At 37.5% G+C, this 16,614-nt stretch overlaps 1 protein-coding gene across 1 annotated transcript in view; it reads right to left on the reverse strand.

Moving 5' to 3' along the window:
- Positions 1–15,375, reverse strand: part of npr2 (natriuretic peptide receptor 2) — a 55,900-nt gene extending 40,525 nt beyond the window's left edge. The window contains exons 1-2 of the mRNA XM_066660261.1: positions 14,431–15,375; positions 1,509–1,696 (exon numbers count right to left, since the gene is read on the reverse strand). Coding sequence (XP_066516358.1) covers positions 1,509–1,696; positions 14,431–15,121 — 879 coding nt within the window. The 5' untranslated portion in view covers positions 15,122–15,375. The remainder of the gene's footprint in view (positions 1–1,508; positions 1,697–14,430) is intronic.
- Between the last annotated feature and the right edge of the window lie 1,239 nt (positions 15,376–16,614).

The raw sequence follows: 16,614 nt of genomic DNA on the forward strand, positions 1-16,614 counted from the left end.
CTGGATACAAAAAAGTGTGCAGAAGTTGTACAGTTCACAGCAGAAAAGGTGCAGTGTTTTTGCGAGAGAAACAAATCAGTCACAGACTTTTGTTGCCTAAAAGACATAGCTATTGAAGTTGAATATCATCATTGTCAGAACAAATTCTTGTCTCATTTTTGTACATGATAAAAAAAAAATCCTTCTTTATTGTGTGCATATGTCATGACACAAAGACCAATATTAATAGCCAACAATGTTTATTTTTGGGTAAAATTCTTTTAGCTTCACTTACATATTCCAATTTTGGAGAGTCTTTCAACAGCAGAGATATTAATAAATGTTGCACACTAAAAAAATACTTATGACTACTGTTTTATTATTGGCATGCCACATCTCAGAAGTATTCAAAAAGGATTTATTCTAGAATTAGCAATGTTAAAAATGGTGCTGCACTAAAACTAATAATAGAAAGACATTGACAAAAAATTACTGATAAAAAGCATTCAAGTATAATTTCAAAACGTGATGATAAACATGTGTATTGTAAAACGTGTCTATGACAGCCATGAAATTTCCTCCCACATAACCACAAAGCCACGTGTCATAGTAATTAGGCATCAATCAAAACCTAATACATTTAAAACAACAATAAATGTCCTTTTGGAAAATGGCTACAATCTGCGAGCTGCCTCAAAATCTGTTGCAACTTGTGTTCACATTAAATGTTGTGCAATGTTTTCACATTGCCAGAAGGAGCAGCTCCAAAACAAAGTTTAAAAGTCTTCCTGCGCTGTGGCCTCTGAGGTTTGCAGTTTGATTATCTCTTGGAAATTATTTAGTATGCTTTACTTTTGTAAACCTACACAACTTGTTCACTGGAAGTGTCAATATCTGTGTCAAGTTTGACTTTAGGTTTTATTTAAATGTGAGAAAATCCTGCTTTGACTTTTAACTGAAATTATCAAAGCAACCCATGTACATAAAATACTGTACGGGTACATGTATTCACAGTGGGTGAATATTTAAATAGGCTAAAGAAATTCTGCTATAATTGCTTGATGAAAAGTCCTCGCAAAGAGAAGAAGAAAAGACTAATTTGAATAAATTAAAGCCTAATGGATTTTTAACAGTCAACGCATGCACTCTGAATAAGTGAAAATTACACATATATTAAGTCAAGAACAGTGTTAAACCCCCTCTGGAATGCTGCCATTAATGTCCAAGAGAAAGGAGTTAACGGAACACCTGGAAGTCATATGTCTTGTGCCTTTAAACATGTTTTCATAAAGTAGCTGTTCACCCAAAGCTTATGCAAATCTATATCCACTCTTAATGAACATCTGCTCCATGTTTGTAGCACAAAAGCTGCTTTTAGACAAGCAGATGATGGGAATTGGAAGGGTAAAAAAGGGGAGACAAACACTGCTTGCTGATTGCAATCTTTTGGAAATGGATCAGCCTTTCATCCAAACAAAGAATTGATGGATATTTTTATTGTTTACTGTGGGAACTTTCCACTGAGGTACCTGGAACATCTTGTTGGGATCCTTCCACTCCATATCAGAACTGTGCCAGGGCTGGTGGGCCTCATTGCTAAGACTTTCTCCAAAAGAATCCAGGTAGAAGATGGCATAATCTTCAGGGTTCTTAATTTCTTCCTCAAAGTCTTTCATAATTTGAAAGAATGTCTTCAGGGGGCCACAGATATACACAACTGAAGGAAGAGAAACAGGGCAGAGGTTTGCAATGATAAATCTGAACAATTAACACAAAAATGGACCAAGACCAAAATCATGAACCTCTTAATGGTCTTAGCAACAAACCATTAGCAATTAATATACCAAGAACTAAAGAATTTAATAAATGCAGTCCCAAGACCCTCTGACCTAATTAGAGCTAAACGGCATCTGATATTTATAATCTTCTTTTACATGAAATTAAAACCATGCTAATGAATGTTAAATGCTAAATGCTAATTAACTAAAACATTTAACATAAATTTCAAACTACAAAAAAAAATATCAATCTATTTTTTCCTACAAATACAGGTCATTAAGACCTGAGCTGGTTCAGTCAATTAATACTTTGGATTACATAAGAATATTGCAGAAATGCAAACTTTCAACTAAGGCTGGGAAATTTTTAATTGAAAATTAATTCAGAACTTTTAACTGACTTAATCTTTCAAATGTGTTCATGTACTGTCCAATTAAACCCATACTACTGTATGTTGTCACGTGATTCTGCCCCATCCAATCTGCCACATGGAAACGACATGGAGGAGAACCTGAACACATAGGCCACTCTAGCAACTTGTACCAAAGTAAAATGCTGTATCTTGCATTTGGGTGTGTTTTGACTCAATAAGACACTGAACATAAAGTTTCAACGACCAAGCACCTTAATCCCGCCAGTCTGTTTCAACACTTAAAGCACATCAGATCACATGAACACTGCATGTAACAAAAATAATAAAAATACTGACAAGCTCCCAGCAACATTAGAAAAAAATATCCCTTCTTAAATACTAAAGCATGTTTACAATAAAATAATAATTCATTAATCATAATCAACATTAAATATTATTGTATCCATATCATATTGATTTGAGGTTGCATTTCAAATCATGATGTTGCACCTACTTTTGACTCTGCTAAGCGGCAGTTTGGATACTAGAGAGAGCTGTTCAGTTGTTCATTCATTCATCTGTTGTCTGTAACCATTGTTACCAGTTCAGAGTTACAGTACTGATTATTGTTCAAATTTGAATGCTCAAATAATAAAGTTATAGAATGTATAATTTCACTTTCCACAATGTATCATCATAGTTTTTGCACTGCGAAATCACAATGTCACAGTTCATAGTTGCAGCCCTACATACTTAGATTATTTGTGTGTGCACTGCTTATTTTAAATCAGTGTTGGCATCTATAATACATCATCCTAACAGCAAGCAACACAAGCATGTTACAATAACAAGGATTGTAATTCATTGCAAAAAACTGTGATGTACTGCCCTTTTTTACTCACAAAGAGGTTAAACTAGCTGACATTCACTGAAAGAAATGTTAAACTATTCAAAAGCAGAGATGGGAAACTACATGAGGTGCACATAAAAGACTGGAATACAGTGTATAGCCAAATGTTTGCAAGCAACTTGTTATTTAAGCTTCAGACAAGATGCTATTAAACATGTGTTCAATTCCATGGCATTTAGACATGATATCATTAGTGAAGTCAGGTACTGATTAGGTCTGGATCAGAAACCCCACTGCAACTGATCCCAAAAGTACTAAGCTGTGTTCAATCACTCCAGAAAAAATAGCTTTGTTGCTTGTTCTTCTATAGAGATTCTGTATAGAATGCACAACTGAATGTCAGCTAACCACAATGGCTGAATTCAATAATAATTATAAGTGGTGTCTAAAAACATTTGGCCATAAAGCTGTAGCACATCATTAAATTGCAGCTTTGCATTTTGGAACTTCCACTGATTTTAAACCACACAGACCAAAAAATAAATAAATAAAAAATTGTTGTGTCATAGGCTCACTCATTTATTTTTGGAGACGTCACAAGAGCACTCAACACCTGGCATGGTTACAAGAATTCCAGCTGTGAGGAGCTCCTTCAGTTCTCCTTCCCAACAAGCATTTGCACCCTGTTACTCTCAGTTTAACTCTGCATTCGGAAAGTTAATTAACATTTGAGTTTTGATTTAACCACAAGAACGTTGCATTGAATGACTGACAAAATTAAGAAGAGTTGTTACTGCATGAACAAATTTAGATTCATGGAGTGGCCTAGCTACATCTTTTTCTACAGTTGGAGTACAAATTGTTCTTACTGCAATTAAAGTACATATCTACAAAACATATCTTTAAGAAAGACAACAAATTTTTGACTTGTATCATGAATGAATAAGTGAATTTACATACACACACTATAAGAGAACGTAAGTCTTATGGACTGTTTACAATTACATCTTTAAATTGATGTTTAAAAAAAAGAAGAAAAGTATCAAAAATTGAAAGAAAAAATTGTTGTTCCAACAGCAATGATAAGCACACACACACACACACATATTATATATATAAGATATACGCTAGCACCCACATTCCTGTGGAGTCTGCCAATGAAGGCATGATTTCCATAAGTAGTGTCTCTTGCCTCAAAGACAGCTTTGGAAGCTAGACTTCCAGTTAGCAGCCATTTCTTTGAGTGTGAGATTCAAGTCGGGTTTCAGTCCTTAACTCACACCCCAAAAAACCCTCCTCTCTTTCCCTGACTCATGCCAAGCAGCCCTTCTGTCTCCTGGAAATTCTCCAAAACAAATGTACAGAAAGGCAAGGAAAATGTTTGCCACTGTTATAGAATTTATATGCATCTGCTGGGGCCTGGCTGATACTAATAAAATAGCAAAAAACAAAGTGGTGTAAAGTGAACAATTTGTTTTATATCAGAGCACACCAGCAGTGTTCAAGTACAGTCTTTACTGATGATTTGCAATGGGCTGAGGCCTTTTTGTGACTTGCTGAGAACTGAAAGCGTGTTACTAATAAGGATTATTAAGTAAATGAGGCATACATTAAGTGCATGACATGGTTTGTTTCTTTTTTTTTCTTATTACAGCACGGGATTTATGTGTCTTTCAGAGTATGCGTTCCACAAAAAGTAGCCGTAAACAAATGTCTTTCTTCCTCTTTCCATAATACAAAAAAAGCACTTTTAAAAAAGTGTGCTGAGAACGAATAGAGGTGGCTCAATTATTGTCAATTACACTCCAACACACACGCCATAAGGTGAAACAGGCTGAAGTACACTGTGTCAGTATGATAGTGTCTTTTCCCCAAGAACTCCTGTGGTGGTCAACATCTGCTATGGATTTTTCACTGAAAACACATGTAGATGGACTACACAGAGCAATTCACACACACACAGAGCACGATACAGAATGATTGACACTTTCCCATTCAGCTACTTGACATTTGCTTTCAATCTGCTTTCAAAGCACTCAATGGCAACAAGGTGTGAGGTCGAACGACGGCACTTTTAGAAAAAGCCCTGCATTTTCTGGCTTTTTGGGGTATATTCACTGCAGTCTATTTGCTCCATTCAATGCATTATATCAAGCCTACCTACAACAAAAAAAGGGCCAATTCAGAGGCTGATTCATCCTCCTAGTGCTCTTTGAAAGATTTTATTTGCATGGTCTATTTTTGATAGCGTATTGACCACTTTCAATCAAATGTCAAAGCTGTGGCCAACCTACAGTCACCATAAACACCATGCTAATTAACACAATACTAATAAAGTGCAGTCTAAAGGAATTACATTTATGTTGTAGTTAAAGGAACACTGCTTAATATTTTGAACTTTTAGAATTTTGATAGTTTTCTAAAAATTATTGACTATGAAGAGCTCCAGGAGCAAAAATATCATACCAGAAATGAAGTTTCATTATTAATTCCAATTTTGAGCCAACTTCCAACTGTCAGAGTAACATGAATTTGCCATTAATATCTGGACCCATTTCAGGACCCTTGAGTCATTGCTTCCCGTAAGTAAACCACCAGGAAAGAGAAAACAGCTGTGACGACAAGAACAGCTTTAGGGTTAGGCCCATCTTCAGGCAATCTCATCAGCAGGCAAAAATGAACGGAATGCCGAGGCCAAAAAAGCAGAACAAGCCCTGACAGTCAAGTTACACATTCTGACCCCCAGGTTGTTATGGAGGCACTGGAACTCACCTAAAAGGAAAGCAAGCTTCTGACAAGCACTGACAGTACACTACTGTATTTAGATGCATCATTAAAATGGGATTTCAATGTGGTATGTGCAGTTCTACTGGCACAACGTGCAAAAATAGCTTCTCCTTTAGGGACACCAGAAAAATTGAGGTGCATACTTGAAGCCAAGGTCTTGGACATTCAAGCGAACATGAATTTTTTGCTAACCTAGGTTCTCTAACATAACTGTTCACATAGTGACTAATGAAGTTCGCCTGTGGTGGTCATTGATTACTAAGTTTAATAATGGGGTGTATCAATTAGCCCAGACAATGACCAGTGATGTGATATTCTCTGGATCCCTCCCAGTCTGACATGGTTCCAAAATCTTAACAGGTTATGTTCACTAAACTGCTGGTTGTCCAATTGGTGTTCTGAAAATAAAGTGGGATTTTATAGACAACTGATCTATTTTGAGGGCAAGCCTGGCCTTTTGAAATGGTATGGTATCCTCCCACATGTGAGGGTGCTGCTTTCATTGCCTGTAGTAGAGAAGATAGCGGCAGACAAAGCAGAGCCTAGGCCAGACAGCAGACAGAATGGCTAAATCAAACTTCGGCTAGCTGCCTTGAGACACCACCAATGAGACAACTCTATTGAGACACAGATAGCAAAACTTTAGAAAGCATTGGAAAGTTTGTGCTCTCAACTTAATTAATATCAAGCTAGTTTTACAAGCTCATGGTGTCATTTTATTATTATTATAATAATAATAGTAGTAATAGTAATAATTATTATTATTACATAATAATAAAATATTACACACACATAGCACCTTTCACATAACCAAGGACATTTAACAGCAAGCAGCCAGCAGAAAGCGCAGAACCAGTAAGCAGATTGTAAACAATTTACAGATGAGCAGCATGTAAACAGTCCTCAGGAGTTACAGCCAATGTTCACAAATAGAGGAGGGAAAAAAAAACAGTCACCGTTTACTCGTATAGGCATCACATATACAAAAAATTTCAGTTAGGACAATGGCCTCATCATAGAGTTCATTCACAGAGTCCACACTAGTGAAACTTATTCTCTGATACTTATGAGTTTGTAAATGTGTAGAGAATCACTTACTAATGTAAAATACGGTGCCATGGTGTACCACAAAACTCTGTTTTAGGAACTCTAACTCTTCTTTTTGCATGCATATATATATATATAAGTTCCTTCAGCTCAGACAAACAGTGGTTCTTCTTCTTGGTCCAAAAGGTGCTAGAACTTCATGATAAATTTGAATACCTTTTCAATTCTTTAGGCACATCCATGAAAAACCATGGCATCACAACTGATCATGAGCTGGCCTTTGATGAATATAGAATTTTCTTCATCTGGAAATTTTGTTAAGCTATACAAGACACTAAAAATGACATGCATTTATCACTTCTAGGTTGAACTACTGCAATTCTCTTCTTTCTGGATATTGGTCCAGAACAATGCAGCCTGAGTTCTTATATCAACTAGCAAGTTTGACCATATTAGACTGATACTATCGCACTACACTGGCTGCCAATGAAATTCAGACCAGATTACAGAGTTCTGCTCCAAAGTTAAATCTATCACAAGCCTTGCTCCTTAGTATTTGAGTGAAGTTATATCATATTATGAATTATCACTCCTAATTAAATCATAAGGTGCTGGCTCCCTTTTAGTGTGTAGAATTAAGACTGCTGAAGGGGGAAAAGCCTTTATATGGTCCCAATGCTTAGGAATGAATATTGAGTCTATGTCAGATTTTTAAATACAAGTAAAAATGTATTTCTTTAGTAAAGCATTTGGTAATTAGATTCCCGTAAGATAAACCATGTGAATATATGGGTTCATGGACATGAGGAACTGTGGCAATATGAGATGTCAGTGCTGTTATCCTGCTGATCTCATGTGGTCCCTCCGTTTTGTTTATAGTGAAGCAGAGGGGCGCTGATATCTCAGGGTGCCCTTATGTCCGTGCTACCTTTCTGGCACTTTCTATCTGACCTGCTGCTGAGAATTTGGGGTGTCCTATACCTGAAGTCCAGTTCTGATTATAAGAACTACACATCTTACAGACCATGCTTCATGATTTGCAGATCCCTACTGATCTCCTGTGGAGCCTTCTGTATGTGCAACGCAGAAATGGATGCAATGGACAACTGTACACTAATTTTACCTGTAATTCTTCATTTATAATTCTCTCGGTCTTTGTTCATATACAAATATATTTATTTTTTTGCTTTGCTCCAGTGTTTACCAGAGGAAGATGTGTTCTCATTTTAAGACTTGTTTCTTCTCAAGGTTTCTTCGTTATGCTCTGATGGGGTTTTTCCTTGCCACACTTGCATCGGCTTGCTCACTTGGGGCTACAACTCTAAATTCTGTAAAGCTGCTTTGTGACACCAGCTGTAAAAATATTCCTCTATAAATAAAATGAATTGAGATTGAACTTAAAATAAAAAAGTGACTGTTCCTTGAGAATGGGAGTGGGAAACATCTCCTAAATAAATCTCCTACAGTTAGTGTAGTTTGATAATGAGTAGCTTAGAGTCACAGTAGATGAATTGAGAGCATTAATTTTGGGCTCTGTAATTGTTCTGTGAAAAGAAATCTCATGGAAATACAAAATAAGACTGAGCATCTGGCTGTACAGAATAATGATGTCACTGAATGCATCTGATTTCGGCTCCTGAGAAAACACATTAGAAATCACTTTGCTGACCCCAAAGTTGTTTCACATGATGTAATTGAACCCTGTGATTAACATTTAGCCTGGCTGTAAAATTACAGGTCTAAAAAGGTCACAGCTAATAGGTGGACCACGTCAAATGCATAATATTAATTACCTGAGACTTTTGTTTTCCAGGCAAATATATGATTAATTACTCACACTAATCAAATCAACACAAAATCCATGAAGAATTGGAGGTCAACAATAAAAGCTACCAGCCGTGCTCTTTAGCATTGCTGTGAGATGTTTAAAAATGAAAGATTTAAGAGTATTACCAACAGGGTTACGATGCTAATCACAAGTTGTGAGCAGACAGTGAACTTAACTTTGGAACAACTGCAAGCAATTAGCCATAAAAGCTCTTTAAATGTCCGTGTACCTTAATAGACCCAGTAAAATGTCAGTACAATCAAGGCACAATGGGCTTTTATAAAACGGCTTAGCGCTTGACTAAATATTATCAGATAACTGCTACATGCTGATGCCATCAGTACACTCCCTGTATATTTTGGCTATTAATGGACTGTAAGAAACAGACGTAAAGGTACAATAATCGCTAATTTATGTTTAGCTTTTCAGTTGCCATTTAATGGTTTTTTACAGGTCCTAAGGACCATACTATTACGCAGGAACAGAAGATAACCTTCATTCTTATATATCAGCTTTATTTATCAGCTTCTTACAGCAATGCTTGTTAGATGCAGAGGTCCCAAATGTGTGGCGATCTGTTTTCTCAGTGGGGTGGAGAGGATGACATGTTCTGTTGATATGCAAAATAGCTTTTAACGAAGACAGTTTATTTGACCCTCATCCCATCAGAGTACTCCATAAAGTACAGTACACTGTATAATGCATACTGGTTAAAGTAATGTTTGTACTTTCATAGATAATATATGACAGAGTGCAATTATTATTCAGTGAAGATACCATTCCATTTTAAGTGGTAACCCACGTATGCCACAAACAAATGTTTTTAAGAGGCCATTTTTTTTTACAAATATATAAATTCAAACATTATCTATTTGCCTTAACTGGCCATCAACTTTGAACACTGCAGAGTACATTTATTCATACATTTGTTCATACAGAGAATGCAATATGAATAAAATACTTACACTACAGTTGGTAATATCAAATTGTAATGTACACACGTGGTTTATTTAATGAAGTTACAATAAAAGAAGGTTCACTCCAACACAGATTAAACACCAACAGTGAATATATTTCAAGTTTTCATTACTCAATTTAAATTAGTTCCACACTGCAGACACTGAACTTTTTCATTCTTTGTGAACCAATGCCTGACTGCTGCAGGTTGTGAAAAATGTCTGTCTAAGACAGCAACGTAAGCAGAGCACAAACAAATAAAACAATGGCTCATAACTTAATATCACCAACACCCGAGTGCTTAACATTTTCCCAACCAATGGACTGTGGGACACTTAGTACTGTGCCACCACATCCACCAGTTACTACATGGGAAAATATTGCATCTCCATTTCTGTTGCTTTTTAGCATCATTTGAACACAGAAACTGTCCTTAACTGTTTCACTATAATAGAACCAATAGAAACATTCTAAGTAAATAAAGTTTTTTCCTTCCCCTGTACTTTGGAGATACAGGTATTTGGTCTAAAATGAGCTCAATGCTTTTTCTGCTGAATACAGAGATACACCAGATAAAGGAAATAAAATGTGTTGGCATTTCCTGTTGACTTCAAAATGTGAGTTTCATTGCTTTCATTTAAAATATGCTCATACCCATATCTATTGCAAGTGCTAAAACCCACGGCTCATTCTCAAATATACAGTGCTTGCACTTAGATTTATCCAGTGTGCTCACATTATTGTATATTTGTATACACTTGTATATTCTGCATGTTTAATACATGTTTTTCCACTCCTCATATCTTGAGATTGTTGAATCAGAGTGTATTTCTGAATGGTTTGCCAACACACAATAGACAAAGAAACAAAGAAAACCTGACCATAAGGTGCACCAATCTAAGCGAGCTCATATATTTTTAATGCCAGAAACAAAACTCTGTAACTGCTCCAGGAGTAGTGCTTAACTTACAATTAAATCTTACTTCAACATCAATTGTATGTCAATTTAGAGCATTTCTATTGGTCCATTCATTATGAAATTTTCACAGTGTCTTTAGAGTCATGTAGCTGACTATTCACTCATACAGACTCATACATTAAATTGAGAGAAGAGAAATACATTTTTATTTAAAACTGTATTTCATTTATTTATTATTTTTGAAGATCACACATGAACAGACTATAGTACTAGAGTACTGTGTAGTACGGACCAATACATCGTATTTAATAATACACACCAACAACCTTCAAATCCTCTTGAAGGTCTATCAGAAAACTTCTCCCTGTAAAAATAGCAACTGTGTAGGCTTTAAAAGATGCCCCTTTTCCTGGCATCAAATAAAAGAACCCCTGAAAAGTATTTTGTTCCAACCAGACTGCTGTGTTCCTTTTTTGCTAATAGCAGAGAAAGAGAGAGAGAGAGAGAGAGAGAGAGAGAGATGCTCTGATGTTAAAAGGGGATACAGGGAGGCTGACATGGATGAATGTTGCCATGGCAGTGCAATGGTAGTAAGAGCTGCACTTTTCAGCATTCAACACAAAGCCTACACAATCACTCAGTAATAAATACATTAATTTATCCAGGCAATTCCTACATAACATGTAACTAACTAAAAATATACAAATGCTATTCAGTTCCTCACCTACTGACAGTGTGGAAACTAAGAGGTTTATCACAAACTGCTAATCATCATCATCTTTATTATTGAGTTATCTGTAATTAACTTGAGTTCTAATTAGTGCACATGCTCTTTGTCTTTAATATCCTTTGGTTTGAGCTGAGTTCTTCCTATTAGACACATGACAAGGAGTTTTTTCCTTCTGTCTCTAGCCTTCACATAAAATAAAATATAATGAAATAATACTTACTTGTTTGCAAAATATTGGAGTTCAGTCCAAAGAATTACACTGGACAATGCTGGGGAAGACTTACTATTTACAACATAAAAATCTGTTCCTACAATACCCCAATACACTAGGAATGGTTCACTCATCAAACAAAAGGAAAACACTTATATCAGCCGCATAACTACAGAAGCAAACTTTAGACACACAACATTTCTAGGATAACTTGCTATTGGAGAAGTAGAAAACTGAGCATTTGATCATTCAGTGAAGAAATTAAAATGTTCTAAATCTTAACACATTTTGGGTAAAAGGAGCATTTTGTTTGTTTATTTTCATTCATTCATTATCTGTAACCGCTTATCCAGTTCAGGGTCGCGGTGGGTCCAGAGCCTACCTGGAATCATTGGGCGCAAGGCGGGAATACACCCTGGAGGGGGCGCCACTCCCTCACAGGGCAACACACACATTCACTCACATACACAGAGGGACCTCTTTAATTCGCCAATCCACCTACCAACGTGTATTTTTTGGACTGTGGGAGGAAACCGGAGCACCCGGAGGAAACCCACACGGACACAGGGAGAACACACCAACTCCTCACAGACAGTCACCCGGAGCGGGACTCGAACCCACAACCTCCAGGTCCCTGGAGCTGTGTGACTGTAACTCTACCTGCTGCACCACCATGCCTCCCTTTGTTTATTTTGTTATTGCTATTTACTTATTTATTTTTAATCATTTATTCATTGTTTATCTCTTTATTTTTGCTTCTAAACTCACATCACTATCACCTATGGATGAAGAATTTGCAAAGAAAGAAATCTGGACAAAGAAAGCAGGAGTGTGTTTCAGGCATATAAATAGAGTATGTTAAAATAAATAACATCTATCACAAATAAAATCATGTTTTGCTTTACGTTTCAATTTCTATTATTTTTTAAAAACACAACATGAACAAAATGTTTTAAGCTTCATATATTCTGGAATTAAAATCTTCAGAGAATGTGTTCCTTATATTGTTGCTGCAGCTTCAAACAAAGGTGATGTTTCTTAGTTTTCTTTCACTAATCTGGATAAAAGCTTAACAACAAAATAGTCTTTTACAATAAGAAAAATCAGAATAACAAATGTTTCTGACTGATTATCATCAACTATTATATTTTGGATAGTTACAGCTTCTTAGACATGTCATCTTTGCTGTGAAACCATATAACTACGTGCTTGTCAAATCATGTCAGCATCTTGGGGTAGTAACTAGTTCACAGTTCTTAACATGGTAAGTATTCGTTCTATCTTTCTGTGAACCCGAGCTATTTACACTTATGAGAAACAAAGAGTTAAAGAATTAAAGTTAAATTTGTCAAAGCAAAAATCCTAAATCTGAGGTGAAATAAACATGATACAAATCTCACAAGCTGCTAGCAACAGATATGCTAGCACCAAATTTAACCACTGAAAAAATAAACGTATTATTTAAGACAATTATAATAAAGATATGTTTGTTATATATATTTATGGCAGCTTTTTAATATCCTAACAGCACTTTGTCACACTGTGGTGAGCTAGTCCTCTGACTGCGGTGTGATTAAGGTCTGACTCGCCTCCAAAAACGATAATGATCTATAAATATGTGTTATTACAGAGCAATGTGCTTACACTCATGGAAAGAGAGGTCAAGAGGTGATCAGAACAAAACTTCAGTTAATGATGAAAACTATTTACTGAGAAAGGAACACACAGGCACATGGCCTATATTTGACCTATATGTTACACAATGTATGCAGCACATTATCAGTGATGATCAGGATCTACTGAGACACTTCCCCCATATTAACTACTGATATATACACTTTGTATTGTTTACTCTGAGGCAAGCATGGTAAACCAGGCTAAACCTGCCTGAAGAATTTGTATATTTAATGACTAAATCAATGTAGTAGTATATGAGCTGAGGAATCCACTGAGGTGATTTGTCTATTGCTGCTGGTGTTTTTTTCTCTCTCTGAAAGCTGTAAATAACAACATTACCAAAAATACAACTCCTGGGAAGGCAGGCAGCTGAGTGTATGACCAAATTTGAGAGGCACCCATAGTTTCAGCGTGAAAACACAAAGCCTCATTGTAATCCAATGAATTCAATTGTACAGTATTTGGGTTAAGATGGGCACTAGGTGGGCACTGGGTCAGGATGCACGAAAACAACATGGACAGAAAAGCAACGTGACTAACAACTACATGCGAGGGGGTGTTTCGCTTGTTTAAAACCATTGGTGCACGTTCATTGTGGGACAAGAGGCCAGTTTTAAAAGAATTCAAGATGCTTTAGAAGTCTCTTGTATCTAGGAGTTTGAAAAGATTTGTTCATTTTGTCAGTAGTGATAAAATGAACAGTAAGCAGTGATGGAATTTGCTGACTTTTTTTTTTATTATTATCTTCCTTTTTTACTAATTATTCCAAGGATCATCATTATTCATTACACTATTGAGAACAATATGCAGATAAGACATAAAAAGTTGTGTTCAGATTTCTGAAGTGTCTGAAAATGCAAAATGTGCTTAATTTTATTCTAGTTTTAATTAACTTTTTGTTTTCTCGTTTAAAAAATTCCCCCACCATAATTAAGAAACCGTTTGAGCACTGCTGACGTTTTTTGATGTCCACATCTTTCACAAGCAATTAATTTGCACGTTATGGATAACTATTTATTTGCTAAACATGAACTAATTAAAAAAATATAAAAGTATTAATTGTGGTCTGTGCAAAAACACTGGGACATTTGATTTATTAGGGATTTACCTAAACATTTTAAACTCATATAAATAACGTCATAATGGTTTGTGAAGAATGTCACGGTACTTTGTTTGAAACTTGCAAAAGATAATGCACAAATATCATTTGACCATAAGTGTTTTTCGCACAACTGCTGCATGTTCCCCAGAGCCTATGTCACTTAATAATAATTCTAGGACTCTTTGGACATTATTTTTGGGACAAGCACTTACTCCTGCCGTTATCCCTGATGAAGGACACGATGTCTTTGTACTGGGTGCTGTCCTCGTAGGGAAACGCTTCCACGGTCAAGTTTTCATCTCGCAGGTTCAGGTAGATGCCCTCTGAGAGGAAGAAGTGCGGCCGGTCGTCCTGCTTCAGATCGTGGAAGATGAGCACCGCGCGCCGGGTCCAGTTGAACTCCGCGTGCAGGACGCTGACGAAGTCCCCGAGTTTGGAGGTGGTCGGGCCTGTGCGGACCACCGTGCGGAACTCTTCGGTGTTGTCGAAGCCGAACGCTAGTCCGCCCGCGGTGATGAGCGGCAGCTTCCAGTGCGACGCGAAGCGGCCGACGGACGCCACGGAGTACACGCAGCCGGGCCCGAGTAACGCGTCCGCTTTGTGGTAGAGCTTCGTGTCCACGGCGATGATCTGCGCCTTGTTCTCGGAGCACGAGCCCGTCGCGTCCTCCACGCTGAAGTTCAGCAGGTTGACCGCGCGCCCGCGCAGCAGTCCGTTCTGTAGCACGCGCTCTTGCGCCATGCGGATCGCGGGCAGCACGCGCGAAGAAGCCCACGGATACTTCAAGTTATCCGGCAGCATCACGGCCACCGTGACGTTCGCCGATAACGACGCGCGCGCCGCCACCAACATCACACTAAACACCGCCAAAACGCGGCGGAGGAGCTCCGGTTTACATCCCATTTCAAAACACGACAGAAACACAAGCAAGACAGTGGAGTGGAGAGGAGAAAGGGGACCTCAAAAGAGAGAGAGAGAGAGAGAGAATGAGAGAGACAGACGTTAAAGCCAATAAAGTGTGTTTCTCCCGCAAGCGAGTGGGTAATCCATTAGCGAGGGGTCTCCTCCACAACTCCTCAGAGGAAAACTCCTTTTTTAACGGGGGAGAAAGACTCGTTTGCTGAGTTCATTACCGTCTCTGAGCTAGCAGTGAGAGTCCCCGTGTGTGTGAGGTGTGAGTGTGTGCGATAACATTCATCCAAATGACTAAAGTTAAACTCAGCGCAGCCCCTCAGCACGGCCCCCTACACGTCATGTCAACTACCTGCCACGGTCGAGGAAATGGCGCCCTCTGCCGGTCGTGACCTCAGATTTATCAGTTTAACAAAAGTCTATTTTTTTTCACCTGAGAACAAACATTTAGGGGAAAAACATCATAAAATAATTAAATAATTATTTCTTCTTCTGCAACCATTCTGTTCAGGTGGGTCCAGAGCTCGCCTGAATCATTGGGTGCAAGGCTGGAACACACCCTCAACAGGCCAGTCACTCACAAGATCACATACACATGTGAACAATTCTGCACTGCACAACATATCCATCTACCAACCTGTGTTTTCAAAATGTGGGAGGAAACGTTAGCCCCCACATGAAGAACACATAAACCTTTAAGTGCAAGAACTGTTAGAACATGTAAAATCAGTGAGAAGTTGTCACTCATATATTGTTTAAACTTAAATGGGAGTAAATGGGAACACTTAAATGAACACAAATTACCTTTGTCCTCCATCACTAATAGTTATGAGGTGAAACAAACAGTTCTTGAGCTGCACAAATAAGGCAAGATACAAAAACTACAGTCAGATGCCACTAACATAACCTCAGTTAGCCTGGGAGGTTTGTCAAAAAGCATAACTTTTCCCCTTACCTGCTTTACTATGGCAGAGAAACATGGTTAACATGGACGCAAATTAGTGACTGGAAGAGACCATGGGACATATCAGCATTGAATTAATACACACTCTTACCAAGATTCACTTTTTTTCAATACTGTACTAAAATTGTTGAGTGGGAATGAGTTAGTGAGTGAGTTACTGGTGCTTTACTTCACTTTATCTGTTCTATACCTGCAAGAGCTGAAAACTGATTATTTAAATAAACAACAGCAAAAAAAGTGTCCTTTTGGCTAGCAGGTTTAAACCTGTTCAGACCTATTTCAACTCCTGAACTTGAATTTCTGTAATGAACATAAATGTTACTTAATGGGAACGTCTACGATTGTGGGGAATTGCAGTTCTCTCTGGTTTGTTTGAAGCTCTGTGTCTTTAAAGGTGGAACGATATGTTTGAAGAGAAAAATGACTTTTGTTTGTACGTGGCTGAAGTTTAACTTTATAAGTTTTTATTCACTGTTCAACTACCACAGAAACTCTTCTGCAAGTTGAGTTGCTTAGTTTT

The sequence above is a fragment of the Hoplias malabaricus genome, chromosome 2 (assembly GCF_029633855.1).
Source record: "Hoplias malabaricus isolate fHopMal1 chromosome 2, fHopMal1.hap1, whole genome shotgun sequence".
Lineage (NCBI taxonomy): Eukaryota > Metazoa > Chordata > Actinopteri > Characiformes > Erythrinidae > Hoplias > Hoplias malabaricus.